This window comes from Megalobrama amblycephala, linkage group LG14 (assembly GCF_018812025.1).
Source record: "Megalobrama amblycephala isolate DHTTF-2021 linkage group LG14, ASM1881202v1, whole genome shotgun sequence".
NCBI classification, from domain to species: domain Eukaryota; kingdom Metazoa; phylum Chordata; class Actinopteri; order Cypriniformes; family Xenocyprididae; genus Megalobrama; species Megalobrama amblycephala.
The window spans coordinates 46,808,177-46,835,791 of record NC_063057.1 but is presented as its reverse complement, the minus strand read 5'-3'; the positions used below and the strand labels follow the sequence as shown (position 1 = coordinate 46,835,791).

The 27,615-nt window shown below is 37.6% G+C and overlaps 1 protein-coding gene and 1 long non-coding RNA gene across 5 annotated transcripts; one reads left to right on the top strand and one right to left on the bottom strand.

Moving 5' to 3' along the window:
* The first annotated feature begins 516 nt into the window (after positions 1 to 516).
* Positions 517 to 27,304, top strand: LOC125245901 (membrane-spanning 4-domains subfamily A member 4A-like). Of its 4 annotated transcripts, none has more exons than XM_048156727.1 (8): positions 517 to 799; positions 16,205 to 16,409; positions 16,619 to 16,729; positions 16,816 to 16,890; positions 23,508 to 23,651; positions 23,997 to 24,110; positions 24,512 to 24,577; positions 24,745 to 25,503. In XM_048156727.1, the coding sequence occupies exons 2-8, from the start codon at positions 16,230 to 16,232 to the stop codon at positions 24,835 to 24,837; spliced, it is 783 nt and encodes a 260-aa protein (XP_048012684.1). In that variant the 5' UTR covers positions 517 to 799; positions 16,205 to 16,229; the 3' UTR covers positions 24,838 to 25,503. The 4 variants fall into 4 exon arrangements, with proteins under 4 accessions (XP_048012684.1, XP_048012686.1, XP_048012683.1 ...); XM_048156726.1 differs by lacking the exon at positions 517 to 799 and adding an exon at positions 14,752 to 15,058; XM_048156728.1 differs by lacking the exon at positions 517 to 799 and adding an exon at positions 15,086 to 16,121.
* On the bottom strand, positions 20,922 to 23,500 carry LOC125245945. The gene is made up of 3 exons (XR_007179638.1): positions 22,975 to 23,500; positions 21,446 to 21,575; positions 20,922 to 21,341 (listed from the first exon to the last, which is right to left on the bottom strand). It is a non-coding gene; the product is annotated as an uncharacterized LOC125245945 (long non-coding RNA).
* Positions 27,305 to 27,615: the final 311 nt, after the last annotated feature.

Here is a 27,615-nt window from a genome sequence, read left to right as displayed (position 1 = left end):
GTAGTTTTAAAAAAAAATTAAGAATTATATTTCTAGTATTTGAACTAGTCATAACAGAAAAGCTTTAAAAAGCTGTTCACCTGTGTTCTGTCATCAGAATCTCTGAATACGGTTTGAAGTGAATTGAAACGTGGAATCAATAAAAGTTATGGCTGTGCTAGTCATTATGTCACATTTTGTACAATATTTACCAGCCTGTGTCCAAACCAGCATGCAGATTATATAAAATACAACAAAGACAAATTAAGTAAGATAGATTTTAAAGTCGGCATGAAATCAAAATCGACCCTATTTAATTTGTTAGTGCATATTGCTAGTCTTGTGGTAAACAATCCGTGCAAGTTAAAACACAGAAAAAAATTCTTTAATCAAATCTTTAATCAAATCTGAAAAGTTCTCTGATGACGTCAGTTTGACGGCTTGGGTTGAAAACGCGTAAACCACTCCCCTGCAACCGTTCGTCTGCTATGAGCGAGATATGGAGAGGAGGAGCGCTAAAGTAAAACCCCTGCCCTCTATTCAATATCCTGTTTCACTTGGAAATACGTCACAACACTGGAGAAAAGTCGTTTGCATCTTCCGGTTCACGCGGACATTAATCTTGACTTTCAGGCTTGATTTCCTGGAAACAGTGGGCAACTTTGCCACCCCTCCTAACCATCTGAGCTCCACCCACTTTATCTTTCATTCTGGGAAACAGTTTCATTACACAGGATGTGTTATCTCAGAGGAGTGTGAAAAACAACTGAAGGAAACTACTCTCATAAGCTTTTCCAGAATATGAAGACCACATACACTGGTATTTTATATTCTTATTCTTCACGTTTTTACGGTAACACTTTACAATAAGGTTCATTAGTTAACTACATTAATTAACATGAACTAATACTGAACTGCACTTCTAAAGCATTTATTAATCATTGTCAATGTTAATTTCAACATTTACTAATGCATTTATTAAAATCTTGTTAACATTAGTGAATGCTCTGTGAACTAACACGAACAAACAATGAACAACTGTATTTTTATTAACGTTAACAAAGATTAGTAAATACAGTAACAAATGTATTGCTCATGGTTAGTTAATACATTAACTAATGTTTAATTAATGAACCTTATTGTAAAGTGTTACTGTTTTTACTTGTCTTGATTAACTGTGATTTTGTACAGGTCAATCTCAGATTCAGAAACAAGAATGTCCAGTACCGTCATACCCACAAACTCTGGGACGCTGGTCATCCAGTTTCAGCAACCAGAACAAACGGCACCAGCTGAAAGAGGGACAAATGCTCCAGTGACTGTTCATGTCCCACAGGCAGCTTCACTTCCTCAAGGACTTGAGGCATTTCTGAAAGGACAACCAAAAGTGCTTGGGGTGAGAAATCTTTCAATAATTGATTATCATATGTGTCTGTCAGTGTGAAGGAGGAAATGTACAGGAACAAATCCAAAAAAGCAGTAGTACAAACATTAACAAACTGTCGAATTGGGCAGGTTTCTGGCAACCCTGCTCAGCTGACAACTGTGATTAATTATGACCCCTGCAATAAGTATCTGTTTTCTGGTCTTACTCAGACTGTCCAGATAATGGTCGGCCTGCTGATTCTCCTGCTTGGCATTGTGTCTACAGTCCAATCCATCTTTGTTATTTGGGGTATTTCTTACTGGGGATCTATCTTAGTAAGCAAACTTTATACAATTAAGTACAGTTCTGTCTTTTATAAGCTAAATATTCTAACTGAAGCTTCCTTTCTTTCTTCTCTCAGTACATTATCGCAGGATCACTGAGCATTGCTGCAGAAAATGCACTCCATGTCAAAGGCCACCTCCAGTCTGTGTTTGGTATGAACACGTCGCTTTGTATTTTCAGGTATTTTAAGTGTAATGGACGTAGGTCAGTAAGAGCTGTGCGTGTAAACCTCACTCCTCTGATCTCAAGAGGTGCTCTAGTGACCGTGGTCTTTAGCCTCCTTGTTAGAGTGCCCGACTCTTAATGCCGGCAGTCCCGGTTCGAACAGGAGGGGTTACACAAGCACTGAATTTATTTAATGTAAGATTGAACAACGTGTCCGAAACGGGTAAAAGTATTAATTTAGTTTCTTTCCAAAAGAAAAAAAAGAAAAATTACTGACCCCAAACTTTTGAATAGTAATATTGTTACAAAGGTTTTCGGTTACACTTTAGTATGGGGAACACATATAAACTATTAACTACAGCTTTTCCCTCAATAAACTCCTAATTTACTCTTTATTAATAGTTAATAAGGTAGTTGTTAAGTTCAGGTATTGGGTAGGATTAAGAATGTAGAATAAGGTCATGCACAATAAGGCATTAATATGTGCTTAATAAGTACTAATTAATAACCAATATTCTAGTAATATGCATGCTAGTTAAAAGACCCTAAAATAAAATGTTACCAAGTTTTCTATTCGACTTTTTATTTATCAAAGAATCCTGAAAACGTATCACTGGTTATATTAATATTAAGCAGCACAACTGTTTCCAACATTGATAATAAATTAGTATATTATAATGATTTCTAAAGGATCATGTGACACTGATGACTGGAGTAATGACTAATGAAAATTCAGATTTGATCACAGAAATAAATTATATTTTGAAGTATATTAAAATAGAAAATTGTTAACATTTTAGTAATATTTCACAATATTACTGTTTATACTGTATTTTTAAGCAAATAAATGCAGGCCTGATGACCACAAGAGACTTCTCTCAAAAACATTAAAAATGGCAATGTTTCCAAACTTTTGACCGCTACTATATATATGTGGATGTCTAGAAATGTAAAAACAGACTAGAAACAGACTGTAAAATTAAGAATAAACATTAATACAGATACAGTATCTCACAAAAGTGAGTACACCCCTCACATTTCGCCAACTATTTTAGTATATTTTCTTAAGGGACAATACTATAGGAAATGAAACTTGGATATACTTTAGAGTAGTCAATGTGCAGCTTGTATAGCAGTACAGATTTACTGTCCTCTGAAAATAACTCAACATACAGCCATTATTGTCTAAATAACTGGCAACAAAAGTGAGTACACCCAAAGGAATTTGATTTTTGAATAGTTTTTTTTTATTGGGGAGATACTGGCTGATATGTTTCTGAGTGTGGTGCGTAATGACTAAATTATGTTTTATTAACAAAGCTTGGGAGGAGCAGGCCCAGATAATTAACCTAAGTTCTATCTATCCTTACCACATCAGGGGGAGTACTCTGGGTTTGAGCTCAGACAGCACACTAAACACACTTAAAGGTGCCCTAGAATCAAAAATTGAATTTACCTTGGCATAGTTGAATAACAAGAGTTCAGTACATGGAAAAGACATACTTTGAGTTTCAAACTCCATTGCTTCCTCCTTCTTATGTAAATCTCATTTGTTTAAAAGACCACCGAAAAACAGGCGAATCTCAACATAACACCGACTGTTACGTAACAGTCGGGATCATTAATATGTACGCCCCCAATATTTGCATATGCCAGCCCATGTTCAAGGCATTACACAAGGGCAGCCAGTATTAACGTCTGGATCTGTGCACAGCTGAATCATCAGACTAGGTAAGCAAGCAAGAACAATGGCGAAAAATGGCAGATGGAGCAATAATAACTGACATGATATTTTTAGTGATATTTGTGAATTGTCTTTCTAAATGTTTTGTTAGCATGTTGCTAATGTACTGTTAAATGTGGTTAAAGTTACCATCGTTTCTTACTGTATTCACGGAGACAAGAGAGCCGTCGTTATTTTCATTTTAAACACTTGCAGTCTGTATAATGCATAAACACAACTTCATTCTTTATAAATCTCTCCAACAGTGTGTAATGTTAGCTTTAGCCACGGAGCACTATCAAACTCATTCAGAATCAATGTAAACATCCAAATAAGTACTATACTCACATGATCCGACGTATGCATGCAGCATGCATGACGAACATCTTGTAAAGATGCATTTGAGGGTTATATTAGCTGTGTGAACTTTGCAAATGCACTGTAATATAGTCGAGAGCTCGGGGGAGCATGGAGCGCGCAATTTAAAGGGTCCGCAGCCTGAATCGGTGCATAGTTAATGATGCCCCAAAATAGGCAGTTAAAAAAGTTAATTAAAAAAAATCTATGGGGTATTTTGAGCTGAAACTTCACAGACACATTCAGGGGACACCTTAGACTTATATTACATCTTGTAAAAACTGGTTCTAGGGCAACTTTAACCTTTACTCTAAATGTAAGTGTGAACTCATGAATTGGCCTATATCTTGTGAATATAAAGCTCAAACGTCACAAAACTTGGCACATGTGAACAACTAGACATTCTGAGTAAACATGCAAAAATGTTACATTAATTTCTGATGCTCAAGGGTGCTAACAGCAATTTTTAATATTCAGCCATTTATATCAATGGAAATCGCAGGCTGTAATACTAATGTTGTCCACGAGATAAAATCTGTGTAAATTGGATTTACTATGCATAACATTCATTATATTTTTATAAAGCTTAATGTAGTCTAATTAGGTTGCAAATAAATCGGTGATCTCCAAATTACCTTTATATACACGATACAGAAAACATGTCAAACTGACATGAATTAATGTATTTCTATCCAACTAAAATGAAGAGACAATATTATTTGTCTGTCGTAAAATAGTACATAGAAGAGTAGTTCCATACAGAGACACCCGTATTATATTTGAACATTTATTTTACTTTTATTTTTATTATATTTGAAGAGAGATATTATATTATTTATATTTGGACCCTGATTATTGCCACTTGCGAGTATATTTTATTTTTATAGTGCTCCATATATATGATCTGCTTTAACACATTAGGTAAAGTGCTTGCAAACTTATTAACTTTTTTTTTATTGTTTTCTGCCCATAGGTGAAAGGTTCACTTGGAATGAGCATCACAAGTGCTATAACTGCAGGCATTTCCATTTCTATACCTTCACTGGAATTGTCTATAGGATCATTGAACTCTTCTCATTCGGATGTCAAGTACAGGGTATGTTAACAACTTTTCTATTCACTTTTATTTAGTAATTACTATAAGATCACTGTGTTGTCAGTAAAGTTGTTAGCTGTAATCTGCAATAACCCGTCCATTCTTTTTTTACTGACATTTAATAGAAGAATATGATATACTTCCTACTATTACTGATCATTTACAACGTAAGAAGTCATTGATATTACACATTAATTGTAGACTCAGTCTAGTTTGTTATATTACCATATGAACCTCAAGGATTGTACATTCTGCACTTTCAGCCAGCGTACCAGTGTGAGTAACTATCATTTATTTGATTAATATTTGTGCTAATGATGAGTGTTTTCTCAGACCCTCTTCGAGGGGATCACTGGTGTGTTCTTGGTATTCACTGTCCTTGAGCTGATCATCTCCATCTGTCTGTCAGCATTTGCCTGTAAAGCCAACGTCTGCTGTGCTCCTCAGGTGAGTTATGTGTTCAGGTCTAGAAGATGAGTGGCCGAAGAATGAGATTCCTTTGGCAGTTGCTAGGGTGTTCTGGGTGGTTGCTAGGACATTGCGGATCGAGAAAGATGGGTAGTTTTTCAGTTTCTATTGTTTTTAAAAATCTGCACAAAGGCACAATTTTCCACATCAAAACACTTCAGCAGGATTTTTGTCTTTTCCTTTTTCCATTTCCATTTGAAATACAGTTCTGTAATACTGGAACTGCCAATGTTATTGAATTTATATAAGAAGGTATAAAACACTACATGTGCATTTCTCCAAAGGTGCTGAATGTTCACCATGTTGTAATTCCACAGTCCTATCAGACACATAATCTTAACCAGTCAGAGGTAAGAAAAGCTTGTAGCCCCAGACTAATTGGACTGATTATATATAATAAGTATTATCAATAAATAACCATTGAAGCTGATGGCACATCTGTTTTTCTTGCAGGTTCCTCTGGTCAGCGTCTCTTCCATGCCTCACCATCCTGCAGAAAATCCCCCACAATACAGTGAATGTTCTGCTCCTAAATATTAATCTTTGTGGACAGAGCTGTGGTCCTGCCATTGGGTTTTATGCTTACGCAGGACACACGGGTTCTTCCAGTGTTTTACATTCATGTCCTCTTTTTAGTGAAAGGAAAGCACTTTAGTGACAGTAATCACTGGATCAAATAGTATATAAAGATTTCTTAGTCACTTATATGTAAACAATTACTATTCAAGATAAGATACTGTTGTGCAAATAAACAAATAAAATCGATTCTCACTGCATAAGAGACAAACTCGTTCAAATTGTCTTTCAAATGTTCTATTTCTTGCAAGAAAGATCATACAGAAACACAAGTCACTGCAGAGCGTAAGATCAAGAAGGGAGGGATTTTTCCACCTTCATATCTCTCCCTAGCCTTCAAGGTTACATCTTAGAAGCTGTAATTTTCATGAACCGTGATGTAGGGTGGTCACGTGAACCATTTATTAATGAGTTATAAACATTAATTAAAAAAAGTGAGCACACGTGAACTATTTATTCATGAATTATAAACATTAATAACCTGTGAAAGTGAACCTTAATGTAAAGTGGACACATGTGAATCGTGTATTTATTAATTATAAATGTTCACACAGAAGATAGTATCTTTTTCTGATGAAATATTTTATTTTTGATGCATGTACAGTTAGGTCCATATATATTTGGACACAGGCACAATTTTCATACTTTTGGCTCTGTATGCCACCAGAATAAAATGAAAAGATGCATTTGAAGAGCAGACTTTCAGCTTTAATTCTAGGGGTTGAACAAAAATATCAAGTAAAAGGTTCAGGAATTGCAACCATTGCAACCATTTTAATACACAGTCTTTAATACACATTTTCCGGTTCCGGTGAGAGAACGCTGTGCGCACTGTGGCTGCCGCTTCTCATCGTCAATTTTCGTCAATGTTCACTGTTTCTTCCTGTTTGCTAACTGTTTTCAAGCTGTGTATCACCATCCTGTCATCGACGTTGGTTGTCTGGATGTTTTGGACTCGTGTTTTCTACTAACTACAACATGTTGGTGTCTCGACCCATATGTTTGGATTATTTGTTTTGATCTCTCTTCCTGTGTCTGGTTTAACGCTTGATACCTTCGGTGAGTAAGTCTCCCCTTCCTCATTGATTGTGTTTTGCTTGTTTTCCTCACTGGGCTTGGCTAACGTGTGTGGTGCGGCTTCACTCCTCTGTTCCCTGCGAGCCCTCTGCCCGTGCCCATTGCTGAGTTTTCTGTACGTTTGAATTCGCGGGTCATGACAGATCTGGCGATCGTACCCCCCTGGGCTTGGCTAACGTAGTTCGTGTAACAGTGTTTGGTGTGGCTGCGTTTTGTGAGTGCTGTTCGTCTCGAACTGTGCAAGGCAATGTACTTTATAAATAAACTCGCGGTCACTAGACCCCTTTTCATCTCTTGTCTTTTTCTCTTTTTGTTTAACATGGAGCTTTTTTACACCTCGTCACAACTGCACCAAATGAACTGTTTTTCTCGGCTGGATTTTTCTACATATGAATGGTGTAAAAGCCTCGGAATTTCTCGTCGCCCTCGTTATATTCATCGGTCTCCTAAGCGCTGGCTGATTCAACACTCCTCTTCTCCATCTTCAATACCCGTGATACGCTCACATAGAATGATGGGTCTCCATAACGACAAGCGCTTTCGTTGCAATAACATGTCTCATACTCTCACACCTCTGGCTAGAGATGTGACATACTCCTGTGAAACTCATACGCCCCTTAGACATAACTTTGCTCTACTCAATACTCGTTCCCTGGCCAATAAAGCTACACTTCCGAATGAAATTATCGTCGAAAGAAAGTTGGACATACTACTACTCACTGAAACCTGGCAATCACCTAATGACTTTATGGAGCTTAACCTGCTGACGCCTCCTGGATACTACCATCTTTCTAAACCACGTCTCACTGGCAGAGGCGGTGGCCTGGCAGCTGTGATTAAGAACAAATATAAAACTATCAATATCGACTTCCATGCTGTTGTTAGCTTTGAATATCTGTCGTTTAGAATTGCTGGACCCACACCACTCTTGATTTTGCTGATCTACAGACCGCCTAAACATCATGCTAACTTTCTCTCTGATATCTCTGAGATACTTACTATTGCATGTGCTCAATATAATAACATTATTATGCTTGGTGATTTCAATATTCATGTGGATTCTGACTGTACTTCTGCTAAGGATTTTATGACTGTATTGGACTGCTTTGATTTAACACAGCACATTGATTTTCCTACACACTCATACTACTACATTCTCATACCCTTGATTTAATCTGCTCTGTTGGAATTAACAATGTTTGTGTCCAGGGTCTCGAAGTTGGTATATCTGATCATAAACTCATTGACTTTAGTTTCTCTCTCCCCCTTGCCAAATCTAAAATCAAATCTTCAATATCTTATCGAAACCTGAAAAATATAGACGCTGACAACTTCTCTACTGCTATTGCTGCTTCCTCCCTGCCTCTCTCTGTTAATCTCTGTTGTCCTGGTGAGATTCTCTCATCATATAATGAAGCTACATCTAATGTCTTGGAAGCTCTGGCCCCATTAACCCTCTGGAGTCTGAGGCTGATTTGGGGCCTGGAGAAGTTTTGACATGCCCTGACATTTGTGCTTTTTTCAGTTGTTCATAAACATATAAATGACAAAAGTGTCATTACACTGTATTCAGCACAAACTAGGCTACAATAATATGTGAGGAACATGTATGTACATGTTTGTGTTTTTGAAGGAATAATGTTTATGCGTGGTTACTGAAAAAACAAAAAACTTAAGTCACTGAAATAAGGCCAAAATAAGTATATTAAATCTGTGTTCACAAGACTTTTGGGTATTGGAGGTTGTAGACTAGAGTTTTTACTTAAAAATTATGTAAAAATTATGCTGCCTACTCCTTCATATAAAACAATATATTGATTTAGTTTTTGTAAGACACTTTTTGCCAAGAAACATAGTATGCATGGAGGCGTGAATCACCACTGAAAAATGGGCCATTCTCACCTGAGAAGACAAAAGAATTGGATAGTAATGAGCTGAAATGACTTGCATATTAATGAGGCATTTCAGTCAGGTAGGCTGTGAAAAAAACCTTCTGTGATGTCTCAAGCTCATCATGATATATGAAACATACAGAAAAATATTATTACAATATAAAGTAATGGTTTTATATTATACTTTAAAATATAATGTATTTCTGTGATGCAAAGAGTCTGAATATAGGCTTTTAGTTTAAAAGCATGCACATTTGGAGAAATATTGGATTCTCATATGCTTATGTCAATTTTCTATACAGAGAAGTTATATTTATTTAATATTCATTGTCATTACTACGAGCGCTGGTGTTTTCAATTCATCCTTGAAGTCGGAGGGCGCTCTCTGTGCATTTTTAGTCCACAAATTCATCTAAAAGAAGAAGAGGCTATTCCATGAATGGAGTTTCCAATTCATACTGCAGCCGGAGGGCGCTAAAGAAACAAAAACTCATCTAAAATTCATCTGTAGAAGAAAAGAAAACAGGAACTAACTGCATGTCTTCTAGAGCTCCCTAACCATGACTTTTACATCCAGATAAACACTTTTCAAGACAATAAATACACGATTGAGACGATGAATGCATGTATTGCCTCTGAATTTGCGTCTGAATAGCGCTGGCTCCGTGGGCGTGGCCGCATTAGCAGATAATGAGCTGAATCACGGACTTCTGACATGGCTCTCTTGTCATACAGATTACATAAACACAGAAGGTTTGTTTTCGATTTGATTTAAATGATTTAAAACCTGACATCTTAACGTTTTTTTAGACATAAGTTTAACTTTTCTGTGATTAGTATTCACTAAGTTACAGTTCATTTTCTGAGAACTATCAGATTGGACTTCGTTCAGAGGGAGAGGAGAAATCACGCATCATGTTAGTTTTCTTTATTTTACAAAAAGCACAACATTGTGTTTTTACTCTGAGTGTATACAAATAAAAGAAGATATTTTATAGTTTCAATTGATATATTACTTATGTCTCTATGACAAAAAATGACGGAGTATTTTAAGTCTGTTTTGCTGCAATGTGAAAAAAAACCTGCAAAACGCGCCGGCGCGTTTTCAGACCTCAGAGTGTTAAAGACAAGAACTGTCCCCTCAGCTTATTCTTCCCCCTGGTTCACCCCAGAGCTCAGATTAATGAAAGCGAAGGCTAGGGGCCTTGAACATCTCTATAAGAAGACCTGTCTTCCTGCCCATGCTACCCTCTACACTGAATTTATATCACAATATAAAAAATCCCTTAACACTGCACGCGCTACTTACTTATCTAATATTATAAACAGAGCAAAGTGTAAACCCAGGACCCTTTTTTCTGAGATCAACAAACTTGTTAAACCACCATCTCCACTGCTTAATGGTTCTTCTGTCCATTGTGAAAATTTTCTGACATTCTTTACACACAAAATTGACAATATCTATAAATCTTTCTCTTCTTCAACTCCTTCAGAAACTTCTACTTTCCAGATACCCTACCCAATCTCTAACTTTACTCTCACCAATACATCTGTGGTTGAACAACTGATTATGAGCTCTAACTCCTCCACCTGCCAGTTAGATCCTTTACCAACACATCTACTCAAAAACCTTCTCCTTTCCCTCATTATACCTATCACCCACATGATAAATAGTTCCCTTATGACTGGTTATGTACCACCTGGACTGAAAATAGCCATGATCACCCCTATACTTAAAAAACCTGGCCTTGATGACACAGTACTGGGTAACTTTAGACCAATTTCCAATCTCCCTTTTTTGTCTAAATTCCTAGAAAAAGTGGTTGACTCACTTGGACAAAAATAATCTGCAGGAACCCTTTCAGTCTGGTTTTCGCCCCCTCCACAGTACAGAGACTGCTCTTCTCAAAGTGGTGAATGACCTCCTCCTCGCCTCTGATTCTGGTGTCCTCAGCATTCTGGTCCTTTTGGACCTGAGTTCAGCTTTTGATACCGTCTGCCACTCTGTACTTTTGTCCCGATTGTCTGCAATCGGCATTTCACAAACGCCTTTAAAATGGCTAAATTCATATCTCACAGACAGGCAACAGTTCATTAGCATTGACAAATTCAATTCTCATTCTGTCACCTTCTCCCGTGGAGTGCCTCAAGGATCTGTCCTTGGTCCACTTTTATTCTTAATCTACACACTTCCCCTAGGTCAGATCATCCGGCGCCATGGCTTTAATTTTCACAGTTATGCTGACGACACACAAATCTATTTCACTGTACAACCTAACTCTGTCCCATCCCCCCATCCCCCCTTCCTTAACATCTTGCTTACACGATCTCAAAATATGGATGGCTCAAAACTACTTAATGTTGAATATGGAAAAAACTGAAATTCTGCTGGTAGCCCCTAAATCCCTTGATCTCACCCAACATGATTTTTCTGTTAACATTGACGGTGTCCTGGTTCAACCCTCTTCCACTATTCGAAACCTTGGTGTGTTGTTCGATTCTAGGCTAAGTTTTGAACCCCACATCAATCAGCTTGTCAAGTCCTGTTTCTTCCATCTTCGCAACATTGTCCGTTTAAGGCCCTCACTAAATCTCAAAGATGCAGAAACTGTTGTTCACGCTTTTATAACTTCACGTCTTGATTATTGTAACTCCTTGCTTTATGGTATACCCAAAAAAGTCATAAATCGCTTGCAGTTCATTCAGAATTCAGCTGCTCGGGTCCTCACTTTTACCAAAAAATCAGCTCACATCACCCCTGTCTTACAGCAACTACATTGGCTCCCTGTTAGTTACCGCATCCAGTTTAAGATTCTTACTCTAGTTTTTAAGGCTCGTCATGGTTTAGCACCTTCCTACCTTTGCGAAATGATTATCCCCTATGTCCCTGCCCGTACTCTGAGATCGAGCACTGAAAACTTGCTTGCAGTACCCAAGTACCGTCTATCCAGTGTGGGTGGTAGGGTCTTCTCTTGATTGTAGACTTTGACAATGACACGCCTACCTCCTGGAGAGTGTCCTTCACTTGGCTGGATGTTGTGAATGGGTTTTTCTTTACCATGGAGATGATCCTGCGATCATCTACTACTGTTGTTTTTGAAGCCTAATGATGGCCTGTTTGGCTTGCATGGAGAGCTCCTTTGAACGCATGATGTAGGTTCACAGCAACAGATTCCAAATGCAAATACCACACTTAGAATCAACTCCAGACCTTTTATTGCTTAATTGATCAATAAATAATGAAGGAATGGCCTACACCTGTCCATGAAACAGCTTTTGATTCAATTGTCAAATTACTTGGGGGGTGGCTACTCTCAAGAGCTGTAATTCCTAAACCCTTCTTCCAATTTGGATGTAAATACTCTCAAATTAAACCTGGGAGAGTGCACTTTCAGCCCACCATAGCTATACAACTATAATTGTACTGAATATCTTTTGGTAAATACCTGAAAAAAAAAAAACAAATTCAATATTTGGACCTGACCTGACCCTTATAGGTAGAGATCTTCTGTCAAAAGCAGGAGTTCTTACATATGCTGTACATTTAGTATTGATCAGATTTTACCTATTTACCCAGTAAAAATCGTGTGTTCTACATTCATAAAACTGTTTTTATGAATTCACTTAAAAGAGATGGTCTTAATTTTCTAGATGCTTCTACTTTAAATAATACTGTAGCGTTCTCAGACAAGGATGAGGAGTTTTTGACAGCAAAGGTTGTTTACTGAAGGCTGTTGTCAGCCACAGCCCATGCCGTACACAAACCGGCTTATAAGCAATAAGCGGTGTGGTTTATAAGAGATAAGCTGGTGTGGCTTATTAGAGAACCGCACATGAACCAGAGGCCCTCTTTCTGCCCCTTCTCTCAGGTTCCCCTCACGATACCACAGGGGGCGTAGCATTTGCCATATTCAATTTGACATCCAATAACAGTTCAAAAATACCTACTTTGTGGAATTTACCAGACAAATTGTCAGCGAAGGTATAAGCTTTTCCTGCACATGCTTTATTGTTTTGAAAGCTGATCTACAAGAACAGTTTTCCTCCACAGTTGTAGTTTATTTGGAACAACTAAAATCACCCGAGTTCTAACCAGCTGCACCTGTCAGTTCCATCAAGCTCCCTATAAAGTCACATAAATCTCTACTTGAGAGTGTACTTGCCCGACTACCTACCTGAATGCAGACTTACCTTTGTCATCTTCTACGCACTGTTATTCCTGTGACCAGCAATCAGCCTGTGTGTCGCATGATCCTATCTACAAAAGAAGAACAACACTAGCTTAAGTGTGACTGTCGGTTACCTGTGCTCTTATCATTGAATCACCTGCTCACCAGTTTGCATTACCACTGCCGTTTTGTCAATAAACACCAGCTGAGTGAATACCTGTGTTTTTGGTTTTAGTTTGTCAGATGTTTAACTCTCAGAGATATATTATGATGAGATTGAGGAGTATGTGTTGCACTAATGTTATGTCTTTTATTTAGTATTTTGTATTGTTCATGATTTCCTGTCCTTTTGTAGTGTAAGGCTTGATTTTCCTGCTAAACAAAAACTGAGATAAAGCGTCCTGCAATAAAGTAATAAAACTTTAATCTGGAAAGAAGATCTCAAAGAAGTAGCAATGGACAACGCCTTGCCCCCACTCCAAAAGGACAACACCCCCCCCCCCCCCCTCACACACACACACAAACTCTCCTTCCCCCTGCCTCAAGTCACTGAAAGTTATTCAAAACATATAATGTAACTTGTGTATCTATTGTTTTTCCTTTTTCATGTTTGGTATCATTTAATTTGTCTCAGTGCGATTGGTAAAACGGTCTCAATTTCACAGCAGTCACTAGAATTATGAAGAAGATTGAAAACTAAGGAAAATTCTGTCCTCTTTTGGGTGGTGCCTTTTGTGAAAACCCACTTCTCTCCCCCAAAACAGGTGCTGGTATAGTAAATATTTACAACCCTTTTATTCTGGTTCTGGTATAAAAGGTAAAGAGCAAAGCAGTCATGTGGGACCTTCTGTAACCAGAACCCCCATACAGAGATGGGTGAATGTCTGAAGACATTCACCCATCACTGTGTATATATGCATTTCTTTGAGTAATCGATGTTATGCATTTAACATTTCTGAATTGGCTTCTAATTGTCTAATTGTAATGTAATTGGCATGATATATTTTTACTTGACAAATAAAATGTTATATTTGATTTACTCTGGATTCTCCTGATATCATTATTACCAGTAAATTATGGGAGGCTAATGCTACCGTAAATCTGTGTCCAGGGTAAAACAAACTGAAGGCGCATGAATGAAGGAGCAGTAGGCACTTCATCTGAAGACCTTTTGATTTCTGTTTACCACTGATTTAGCAAGTTGTATGGAAGTGGCTAAATTAAAATACACTTTTGTTCGAGTGAGCAGTAGGCAACCGACTAAAGGTATTAGCCAACTTATTACACCCTCTGACGAAGATCAGACTGGCGAGTTTATGTCCGTGAGTTTACCGCGAAATCCCGGGGCGAGTATCTCTGTGCGGCATCGGGTCCCTAATGACTGAACAATTGAAATATGGAATATCCAGAATCATCAAATATCTAAACTAATGCATAACTAATGATGAATTTCTAATTGGAAACACAACCTAAGTGTAAGAATCATTTGAAATTGGAGTCAGATTAAACGAGTGAAATTAAGTGAACTTCATAGAGACGCTGAAAAGACATACACGCTTAAACCTTCCCTGTCCTGTGGGAAACCGTCATTGGACCCATTAGGCGGGCCTTACAGTAGTCTTGCACTTGGTCTTTGTAGTTCTTCTACTGTTTCCCCGCCCTAATTTGGCACAAGTTCTCCCTGTTTTCCCTCCAGTATTTTTAGTCCTGTGTTGGCCATTGTCTCGCATCGGCTGTTGCTTGTATTCCTTGACTTCCTGCTGTTTCCTCTCATGGATTATTGAACAGCTTTTAATCAGCATATAGATCCAGCTTCCTCACTTCATTTTTAACAGCATATTAGAGGTAAGTCTTGCACTACTGATTACTGGGCCAAATTTGTTAATGACTCTGGGAAAGTGTTACTTACATTATGAGTTTTTCATTACAAATAAGGAAAGATTAATTGCTTTAACCAAAACACAGAAATTCTACCCTGTTAAACATTTTCTAAGTAAATTTAAGGACACTGATGTTAGCTGCTGTTTTTTTTTTCAAATTATACATAAATGTAAGTCGTCTTACCAAAAAGACATTTTCTCAGTAGTCTTACAAGAATTTCTATTATTTTCTACCATTCTACCATTTTCAATTTCTACCATACAAACTAACAATAATAGAAAAGCTTCAAAAACTCTTTTCTATCTTCATCATCTTTGAATAAAGTGGTTTGAGTGAATTAAATAATGTAGAAACAACAAATACGGTACGGCTGTGCTGATCATTTTTTGTACATTATTTACAAGCCTGTTTCCAAACCAGCATGCAGGTTATATAAAATACAACTAAGCCAAATTAAGTAAGATTTAATTTAATCATATTATTATGAATGGTAATATTTATTACAGTGGAGTTTCAGGCTTGATTTCCTGGAAACAGTGGGCAGCTGTGCTGCCCCTCATAACCATCTGAGCTCCACCCACTTATCTTTAATTCTGGGAAACAGTTTCATAACACAGGATGTGTTTTCTCAGAGGAGTAAACTATAAAAACACACAGCAAAATGTGAAAAAACAACTGAAAAACAACCTTTTTTCTAGTAAAACAGAATAGATCTCATTTGATTACCTTCACACAAATTACTATCTTTACAATATGTCTGCAAATTTTATTAATGAGTAGTTTATTCCTTTATTTAGTAATTCATGGATTTATAAGTTGGGCACTTTTGTAAATGCAATTGTTAAATGCTGTAGATCAGTTTAAACAAGATTTGTTTGTAATATAATATCTGTAAAAAGTTATTCTAGTTACCAATAATTCTGTGACATGACTGCATTAACTGCATACGTTTTTCCAGAATATGAAGACCACTGATTGTTTATTACAATAATGTATGTTAACATAAAATATTTTAATAAATACACAGGTAAGAATATTTATGAAAATCTATTTTATATTCTTATTCTTCACATGGTTTTTCATGTCTTGATTAACTGTGATTTTGTACAGGTCAATCTCATATTCAGAAACAAGAATGTCCAGTACCGTCATACCCACAAACTCTGGGACGCTGGTCATCCAGTTTCAGCCATCAGAACAAACGGCACCAGCTGAAAGAGGGACAAATGCTCCAGTGAATGTTCATGTCCCACAGGCAGCTTCACTTCCTCAAGGACTTCAGGCATTTCTGAAAGGACAACCAAAAGCACTTGGGGTAAGAAATCTTTCAATAATTGATTATCATATGTGTCTGTCAGTGTGAAGGAGGAAATGTACAGGAACAAATCCAAAAAAGCAGTAGTACAAACATTAACTGTTGAGACATTAACCTGCAATATATATAACATTAACCTGCATATATATATATATATATATATATATATATATATATATATATATTATACATTTTCTGGTCTTACTCAGATTATCCAGATAATGATCGGCCTGCTGATTCTCCTGCTTGGCATTGTGTGTACAGTCGGTGCAATATCCATCTTTGTCTCCAGTGGTATTCCTTACTGGGGATCTCTTATCGTGAGCAAACTTTACACAACTAAGTACAGTTCTGTCTTTTATAAGCTAAATATTCTAACTGAAGCTTCCTTTATCTCTTCTCTCAGTACATTATCGCAGGATCACTGAGCATTGCTGCAGAAAATGCACTCCATGGCAAAGGCACCTCCAGTATGTGTTTGGTATGTAGACATCGCTTTGTATTTTCAGGGGTCCAAACACCATCAAGTTGTCAAAAGAATTTTCAGTTCGTCAACGCATTTCAAAGATATTAGTTGATTGGTCACTCAGCCAACACCCATTTTTATGAATTGACTAGTATTTGCTGTAATGGTGCAATGAATCTCAAAAATCACGGTTTGAATCATATCACGGTTTCCGAGTAACTTGTGGCTCATTTTTCAGATCAGCAAATAAAATAAAAATAGGGGTTTTGAGACAAATGTAACTTTGCATTTCATTTATTACTTAAAGAACACTTTAAGTACTTCGATACCACAGCAAAAACTATTAGCCTAACTAAAACATTATCAAAGACAAGCGAACAGACAGTAAAAATAAGAATACACACATTAAAACATTAATAAATACTATAGTACAGTTACATATAAAGTTAGATCTAATTGTAGTATTCAGGTACAGAAATGTAATAATTAGGTATAATTTCACTACATGCATAGTGTTCGCTGTATAAATTAAACTGATTAATCAGTGTTAAAGCTGTGTTTTGTTGTTTAACATTAATGACAAAGCAACAGTTATAGGCTGCACAGAAACAATGCATGAATGTACGGGGAACCAATATGATGATACCAGGAAGCCCTGGTAGACCCGTGGCGCCGTCTGTGCCAGATGTTCCATGTCTGCTATGAATACAGCACCCCATCTTGTGTAGTGGGTGTGATCATATGCAGCAAACCAGGGCATCATGCTCTTGAAGGCCGACATGTAAAGCTTCCAGTCACCACATCTCAGTGCCCGTGTGAATGCCAGGAGAATAGACACAAGGTCCATGTATTGTCGCCAGAAGGTAAATGTTGGTTTGTCTTCATTAGCCTTGTCAAACTCAGCAAGGAGATCTTGAACCTCTCCAACTTTCAGAACAAGATCTTCATAGCATGCTGCAGCTGCCTCAATATCTCCACATCGTATGTTTTCAGAGAGTGCGTCTGCCAACTCAAAGCAACTGTTGTCTATTGTGCTATCATTGTCATCCACCCATTGCAGAAAGATTGGCCACAGTATTCTCCAAAGCGCTTCAAATGCAAGTTCGTGTGCACGGGCTACACCGTTCCATCCCTTTCCCTTCATTATGTTTTCAGCTGTGTTCTTTCCGGACAGACCACTTTCCTCAAGAATGTCCCTCAGTCCAGAATCAGCAAGATGGTGTTGAAATGTTCATCTGCACATGAAAGCCACCCAAGAGAATAATAATATCCTCACACTCTTTTTGATGGTGCGAGTGAAGTAACTTTGCAGTAGAGCTGCTCATCAAAGGTTATGATTGTGTACTTTTGTGCTGACACAGCAGTGCCCCTTGTGGTGTGATACTCTTGTGGTATTTATTGATTATTATTTTTTAATGATCATGCTTGCACATAAATTGGATTATATTGCACATTTACCCAAAATTATAGTAGGCAAAAAATTTTTTTTTTTAGGCGAAAATGGTGATCCAATTAATCCATTTAATCCAACATACGAACATGGTTTTTCACAGACTGTTTCAAAATTATAGTCAAAACCGGGGGACTGATGGTCTCCAGAGGCAAAGTGGTGAATTTTGAAAAAGTAACGTGTGTGTGTCAGTGAAGTGAGACCTGATGTAAAGGGTGTTAAGGGGTCTATCTGTGACTAGTGTGAGTGTGGACAAAAGGTAGTCCTTGGGAAATATTCGTGAGGGAGTCTGTGTGCAACGACTCATAACAAATCGGAACAAAAACTATAACAGAGGAACAAGGAATGGACACAAAAACTTGGACCTGACAAAGAAAAAAGTACTAGCAAACGACGGACTGGAATCGGACACAAACCTAATGAGAAAACGGAACGTGAGAACAAAGACAAACGACAACAAACTGGAGACGGACATGCTGATGCGAGTAAAATTAATTCGGACGTGCACCTAGAGGTTGAGACAACAGGGTGGGGTAGACAATATCATAGATTAGAAATCACTGCTAATATTAACAGTATGTAAGTCAAGTGTGATTTGAATGTATGTAGTAGCGGTCTGGGATCACAATTTTTCAATAGTTTCCTTAAAACTAAACAAAATAGCAACCCGAGATACTGGCTGATATGTTTCTGAGTGTGGTGCATAATGGCTAATTGAAATCCTAATATTATAATGGAAATCCTGATGCCAGAGCAGTCAGGATCCTGAGGTTTGTCCCCTCCAGAGGCAAATGCCGTTCATCTCTCTCTACGGTGCCTGTTTGTCTTCGGTTCCCTCAGGTAGTTTCCCTCAGCAGTAGTTTCCCGCATGTCACCCGAGGGTGGTTCGCTCTCTCTGCAGTCATGCCAATCGTTCCCTGCCGGGGCTCCGCTTCAGGGCACTGTGCTGGGTGCCCATATTCCACCAGAGGCATCATGGGACCAGGAAAAGCTTAATCTGCTGTGTCCGGTTAGGGCACTGGATGCATATGTCCACAGAGCTGCCATGTGGAGAAAAGCTGAACAGCTATTTGTATGTTTTGGAGCACCTAGGAAGGGTCTCCCAGCATCCAAGCAGAGGATGAGCAAGTGGGTGGTTGAGGCCATCTCACTTGCTTACGAGTCAGTTGGACAGCCTTCACCATTGGCTGTTAGGGCTCATTCGACCCGGAGTATGGCTGCCTCTAAGGCTTCAGGGATGTCATTCCCTAAATGACATTTGTGATGCGGCAGACTGGTCCTCACCGCACACATTTGTGAGGTTTTATGAACTTGACCTCGGCTCCACTCCAGGGGCACAGGTGTTACTGTGAGTTGTGCACTTCGGCCTCACACAAACGGTCACTTGCTCATATGGCGACGTTGGGATTATTGTTCCCATAGCGACTACGCAGCGCGAGTTCCCTTGAAAGGGAACACCACGGTTATGTATATAACCTTAGTTCCCTGAATAGGGAACGAGACGCTGCGTCACCCTGCCATACTCCCGTCATGCCCGTAAGCGATTTGCTTCAGTTTTCAGAAGCTGAATGAGAGTGTTTTCGGGCTGGCTCTATGGTTCCTGGTCAGTGACATCACAGGGAACCAAGGTTATATACATAACCGAGGCGTTTTCCGTCCTTGGGCGCCATCTAGCTGCGAAAAAATGAATAACACTTTATTTAACTATATGCCACAAAATTTGAACCAGATGCAGCTCACATGTAGGAGAGCATCACCAAAAATATTTTTTTTCTCTGATCTTATTGCCTTCCTGAGTTATTCCATGTTAAACAAAAAAAATAATTAAAAATTATAAAAATATAAATTTTTTCACTGTATGAAAAGAGGTGTATCCGTACTAGGAAACTCCTGTATACACCACTGATTTTCGGACGTATCTACTAGAGTGTATACATCGAATTCCATCAAGTTAGGATACTTCCGTAATGATACCAATTTGGATGTATCCTGGTGAAGGGATATTACTGTGGTACATACAGCCATTTTTTGCCATGCAAGTAATCCACTCAAGAATTTTGTCAGGAGACATTTTCACACCTCAAGAGCCCTTTGCACTTCACACCTTGACACACCTCTGCTGTCCCTATTGGTGTTTTTTCTCAACTTTGATTGGTTGTTTTAAACAAAAACCCACCCAAAACCCTGAAAACTATTGAGACAGCACCCTGTCAATTTCCTGATACTAGTATTTGATTGGTCACGGTTTTCATTTAGCCCAACCCAAGCCCTCATAGCATAGTGACTTGATTGGTTTTGGCCAGCTATGTTTATAAACCTTAATCACCCCACCCACTATACAACCCAACCCCCTCAAAATGGAAAACAGAATGGATTTAGAATTTCTTTTAATTAAAATTAAACCAAACACTTAAAGCATTAAATATATAAAGAAAACTATATAGGACCTGTACAGGGGAAAAAGTACTTTTATAAAATTTAACCAAACACAGCAAACACAAGCAATATTATAACAGTTACAGAATATAAAACTAAATAAATTTAACTTAATATGTACACACAGCAAAGTATTTAAAATTTAACCAAACACAGCAAACACAAAGAATATAAAAAAAATAAGTTGCAGAATATGAAACTAAATAAATCTAACCTAATAAGTATACAGAGTAAGAATAAGACAAAACAGAAGAGAATAAGTGAACAAATGTGCAATTTGTGGTGCAGTTATTAAAACTGCAAAGCCAGTGCAGTTTAAAGTTCAAGAAATGAAGGTCCATCATGTCCATTTCCGTTAGCCTTAACACGCTGATGATGTAAAAGAGTGTAGCACATGTCTGCTTACAATCTGCGCTGAAGCTGCTGACAAAGTTCTGACAGTTGTGGGTTCCTGTGAGATGGAGACCTCACAATCCACACTGGCCTTCCGTCAACAATGGCATCCTCCTCATCAGACATCAGCTCCACCGTTGCAGTCTGCCAAAGCTCTCTCTCTGCATCTGTTTGAACAACCTTGGACCTGGAATCCAGCAACTGTGTTAACCACTAAAAAAACACCCAGAAATGTATCAAACTTAAAACAATAGTTCACTCAACTGTACTCAACTGTCATAATGTACTCACTCTCATGTTCTTCCAGTCTTTTTTTGGCTGCCCTTGTGGTTGCTTTCTCAGTCATTTTAGCATACCGCTTGTGTTCCTCTGAAGTGTGTGGGATCCAGGATGAACGGTCAAAGCCAGAGTAGTTAGTTTTCTAGTATAGGCACACAATGCAGTGTTGGGGGTAACGCATTACAAGTAACTTGAGTTACGTAATCAGATTACTTTTTCAAGTAACTAGTAAAGTAACGCATTACTTTTTCAATTTACAACAAAATATCTAAGTTACTTTTTCAAATAAGTAATGCAAGTTACTTTTTCACATTTATTGACTGACATGTTGTCCCCATGTTGAGAGGAATACAGTGCAGAGATATTGTGTGCGCTGTGTAAGCAATGATGGTTATTGTAGTTCTAGACTAAATGTGAACATGCATTTACTCATCTCACTTGCACGAAATCATTCAGTATTCCTCAAAATGAATAAAAACAGTGAAATGCAATCTCAGAATTTTTGCAAACCTGTAATAATTAACTATATTAAATTACACAAATATACTTTATGTATTTAATCTCAATTATTAACCAATGTCTTTGCTGCTGACCTTCAATTCAACCATACTAATAAGCAAAAAATACTTTAGATTAGATTTAGAAATAAGAACTAGAACTTCCTTCTACTGTATCTTATTCTTCTTAAATCCAGAACGGCAGCACATCTGAAAGATTTGTTTGAGCTGCGCCCTCTACTGTACAGGTGTAAATATGCTTTTCCTTCAGCCTAAGGCTTATTGATTTCACTTTTGGTGTGAAAGGGCCTTTTTGCCAAAATTAGAATGTTTTTGTTGTTATTAAAAAACAAACAAACAAGCAAGCCCAGCCCTGGTGAGAAAAAGTAACGCAAAAGTAAAGTAACGCATTACTTTTCATAAAAAGTAACGAAGTAACGCAATTAGTTACTTTTTTAGGGAGTAACGCAATATTGTAATGCATTACTTTTAAAAGTAACTTTCCCCAACACTGACACAATGTGTTATAATATGTTCATTATGTCCTCAGTTGTATATTGATGTAATACTGTCCTGTGTTATGCATGTGTGTAAGCCACAAGGGGGCACTAAAGTATAAGCTACAGAAGACGCGTTTGCATTATTATGTTTGTCCCGGTTGTTTTACGGTTCTCTCTTACTGAAAAAAGAAAAAGAAGCCGTCTGACCGTGAGACTGATGTGTCGGCAGCTAGAAAAAATAAATATGCCAATAACGGCTAAAGATGACTCATCTCCCGTCCACTTTTTCCTCCGAATGCAACGTTAGCTGCAACAATAGTGTAGTGCAACTCAACACAATGGCTAACCCCCCTCCCAGACCTGGCTATGAAAACAAAGCCAGCACCTCCTGCGAGTCATTAACATATGAAAACCCTTCACACCTCACAGCCACCACTCCTCGCAGCTAGCTGGGAGAATTCCTAGGAAACTTTCACCGATTCCTGTATACATCCACATACATCAGGTTTCTGAAAGTTTTACAGAGTTTACATTCGCATATTACCTTTCCAAGCAGTCTGCCTCATACATTTGGGAAACTTCAAGTTTAGCAAGGATTTCCCATCCCATATTTGTCCGGATACAGCTCTTTTCATGCAGTGTTTGTCTTTTGTCAGCAGTTTTTCAGCCTGAAAATGTCCAAATGTAATGTAATTTATATTTTCTAAAAAGTGTTCTACCAAATGATACCTACCTTTTGACTCTCCTTGCTACAGTTACGGAGTAATGAGTCTTTACTTTTTTGTGTGTCGCTCAGAAAAAAAAAAACTCTAAAAAACCTTCAGGTCTTAAAAGGTTAAGAGACATCTCAAGGCATTATAAGGTATTATCTATAAGGTAACACTAATATAATAAGATAACCTTGTTTGAAATGGGTTTGGCTAAAAGAAAATTTTGGTTTTGTCTTTCAGACAAATGCTCCATATATGTATAAATATATATGTGCTCCGTATATTGTTTCATGATCTGCTTTAACACATTAGGTAAAGTGCTTGGAAACTTATTAACTTGTTTTGTGTTATTGTTTTCTGCCCATAGGTGAAAGGTTCACTTGGAATGAGCATCATAAGTGCTATAACTGCAGGCATTTCCATTATTATACTTTCACTGGATTTGTCCGTAGGACGACTGAACATTTACTGCTATGATTATGACTGTTCCTATTTGGAGGTCAACTATAGGGTATGTTAACTTTTCTATTCACTTCTATTTAGTAATTACTATAAGATCACTGTGTTGTCAGTAGAGTTGTTAAAGTCTAGCTGTAATCTGAAATAACCTGTCCGTTCCCTTTTTTTACTGGCTTTTAATAGAATGATCTAAGAGACTTCCTACTATTATTGATCTTTTACAACATAAGAAGGCATTGATATTACTCATTAATTGTAAACTCAGTCTAGTTTATGTTATATTACCATATGAACCTGTACATTCTGCAATTTCAGCCAGCATACCAGTGTGATTAACTATCATTTATTTGATTAATATTTGTGCTAATCATGAGTGGTTTGTTTGGGTTTGTTTCAGACACTCTTTCTGGGGATATCTGGTGTGACTTTGGTATTCACTCTCCTTGAGTTCATCATCTCCATCTGTCTGTCAGCATTTGCCTGTAAAGCCAACGCCTGCTGTTCTTCTCAGGTGAGTCATGTGTTCAGGTCTAGAAGATGAGTGGCCACTACGGTGTTCTGGGTGCTTGCTAGGACATTGCAGATTGACAGAAAGATGGGTAGTTTTTCAGTTTCAAAAATCAGCACAAAGGCACAAGTTTCCACACCTAAACAGGGGTGAGTTTCCCGAAAGCATCGTTAGTGAACCATGGTCGTTAGTCCCATTGAACTCTATTGGTAACGACGGAACTTGCAACCATAGTTCGCTTTGGGAAACGCACCCCTGTTCAGCAGAATTTTAGACTTTCCCTTTTTCCATTTCCATTTGAAATACAGTTCTGTCTATAAACCTGTAATACTGGAACTGCCAATGTTATTGAATTTATATCACAGTAAGAAGGTATAAAACACTACATGTGCTTTTCTCCAAAGGTGCTGAATGTTCACCATGTTGTAATTCCACAGTCCCATCAGACACATAATCTTAACCAGTCAGAGGTAAGAGAAGCTTGTAGCCCCGGTCTAATTGGACTTTGTGTAAAATGGATACAAATTAGTGTTTAGTGTTGATTATATATATATATATACACACACACACTATGTTCAAGATTAGTATTATCAATAAATAACCTGTGAAGCTGATGGCACACCTGTTTTTTTTGCAGGTTCCTCTGGTCAGCGTCTCTTCCATGCCTCTTCATCCTGCAGAAAATCCCCCACAATACAGTGAATGTTCTGCTCCTAAATATGAACCTTAAAAAGTGAGACAAAACTGTGGTCCTGCTGTTGAGTTTTATGCTTTTACAGTGATTTACTGTCCTGATTTATCTCTGCCAGTGGAGTAAAGTATTTCTTTTTGGATACTTTGTAGTTTTACTGAGTATCGAAGATATTTGCAACTTTTATTCTCTGCTTGACTACATTTTTGAAATGTACATTTTACTCCAATACATTTGAGTAATGCAGTTACACATATTTTGCATGGCACCTAACTTTTTCTGCAGCAGTTTGTTTCTGCTATAGAGAAGCGATATCGCCATCTACAGGGCATTGAAGGTACAGTACTATATATTGTGCATTTTGCCTTTACTCACCCAAACTAGTCAAGAAAGTTACTTTAGGTGAATGTGAGAGCATTAGCAGGTAGTTGCTGAATTGCAGGTGTTTAAGAGACGAGGTCATGACCGCACTGGTGATGAGGCAGAAACCAGCACATCCAGTGCAAGAAGGCTTTGACTAATTAATTTTTTTCTTTATTTTATTTATCCTTTATATCGAAGAGACATGGCCTTTTTGTGAAGTTGAGGTTAACTGAGACTTGAGAGTTTGTAGACGTTTAAGAGGCTGTTGTGTTGACCTTGATTTATTGCAATATTGAGGTGTTCAGTTTTATTTTGACTTGAGAAAATAAACATGATATCTCATTTTACAAATCATTTGTTTCTTATTTTCACTGGCATGTCTTTAAGGTGTTGAGGACAAGTGCATCTTTGAGCCTACATTCAGTATGAGTAAAATACTTAAGTACTGTTAAAATCAGATCTTAGAGGCCTTAGTTCAATTAGGACATTTAAGTGCTTTTATAAACGTTCATTAGAAAGAAAAAAAAACATTACTGGTGTACATCTTGAGATAAAACAATGGCACTGTTAGTGCAAGTTACTTTGAGTTAAAAAAGCTCAAAAATACATTTTAGTCTAGGACTAGCTTAAAGGATTAGTTCACTTTCAAATTAAAATTTTCTGATAACTTACTCACCCCCATGTCATCCAAGATGTTCATGTCTTTCTTTCTTCAGTCGAAAAGAAATTAAGATTTTTGATGAAAACATTCCAGGATTATTCTCCTTATAATGGACTTCAATGGCCTCAAACAGTTGAAGGTCAAAATAACAGTTTTCAGTGCAGCTTCAAAGGTCTTTAAACGATGCAAGACGAGGAATAAGGGTCTTATCTAGAGAAACGATCGGTCATTTTCTAAAAATCTCATCTTGAACTAGCTCTCTTCTTCTTCTTCTCTATTAGAATTCCAGCAGTGTAGACACTGCTAAGAGTATTACTGCCCTCCACAGGTCAAAGTTTGAACTAATTGTTATATACTTGCACTAGCATATTGTTTATGACAATTTAGTTCAAACCTGTAGAAGGCAGTCAAAAACTTTCATTTCTTTTCGACTGAAGAAAGAAGGACATGGACATCTTGGATGACATGGAGGAGAGTAAATAATCAGGATATTTTTATTTGAAAGTGGACTAATCCTTTAAGCCTTGTCTGTGAAACTGGGGGTAAGATTTTTACTCAAATTGTATTGGAATTGGTTACTTGTAATGGAGTCATTTTCACTGTAAGGTATCTGTACTTTTACGTGTTCGGGTTCTTTTCACACCTCTGATCTCTGCTTTCCATTCACTAAAAAGAGAACATGAATGTAATCACTGGATCAAATAGTAAATACAGATTTCTTAGTCACTTATGTGTAACCAATTATTACAATTACTAGTTCACAATTTTCTTTACATCAACAATGCTGCCTAATCATCAGTGTAACTCACTCTTTTTTACTTTATTGAATATAATTGATACAAACTGAATGTTTAAAACTTGCAAATAAAAAGGAAATATTAAAATTATTCTTCAAAGTCTCAGTCCTCTGTGTCTCCTTCAGCAGACTTCCTGTTTTGGGATTGGAAAAACTCCAGCTTGCCTCAACAGACCTGCCTTGAAGTTTGTAGTATGCCCAGTAAGAGTTTGATTAGCAGGTTCAGGTGTGTTTAATTGGGGTTGGCGTTAAGCTCGGTGGGACAGTGGCCCTCAAAGAGCAGGATTGGACACCCTTGAATTGTGCAATCATCAGTATCTTTGTTGTTCGTTTTTTTTTTTTTTTTGTGTGTGTGTGTGTGTGTGTGTTAAAGGGGTCATCAAATTGTTCTTGATATTTACACATCAGAACTCAAAACTTTACTCCTCATTCTGCATTTGTCCAGTTGGTTGGGGAAGAGAATAGCCTACTGGATACTGGAACTGTCTGCCAATGTTATTGAATTTATATTGCAGTAAGAAGGTATAAAAAACTACATGTGTATTTTTCCAAAGGTGCTGAATGTTCACTATGTTGTAATTCCACAGCCTTATCACTCCCGGAACGAACGCAGCGCCAGTTCCATTTTTTCCGCAAGTAGAAGCGTAAGGGAAGTAATAGGGAAGGCGTAGGACATACAGTACAAGCTTTTTGAAGAATACGAAAGTGCGGTTTTGGCGGAACCACTTGGAAGGTGATCATTTGTTTATATAAAGCATATGCATTCAATTTTTTTGGAAAATGACTGATCATCTCTCTAGATAAGACCCTTATTTCTCGTCTGGTATTAAAGTCCTTTGAAGCTGCACTGAAACTGTAACTTTGACCTTCAACCGTTTGGGCTCCATTGAAGTCCACTATAAGGAGAATAATCCTGGAATGTTTTCATCAAAAACCTTCATTTCTTTTCGACTGAAGAAAGAAGGACATGAACATCTTGGATGACATGGGGGTGAGT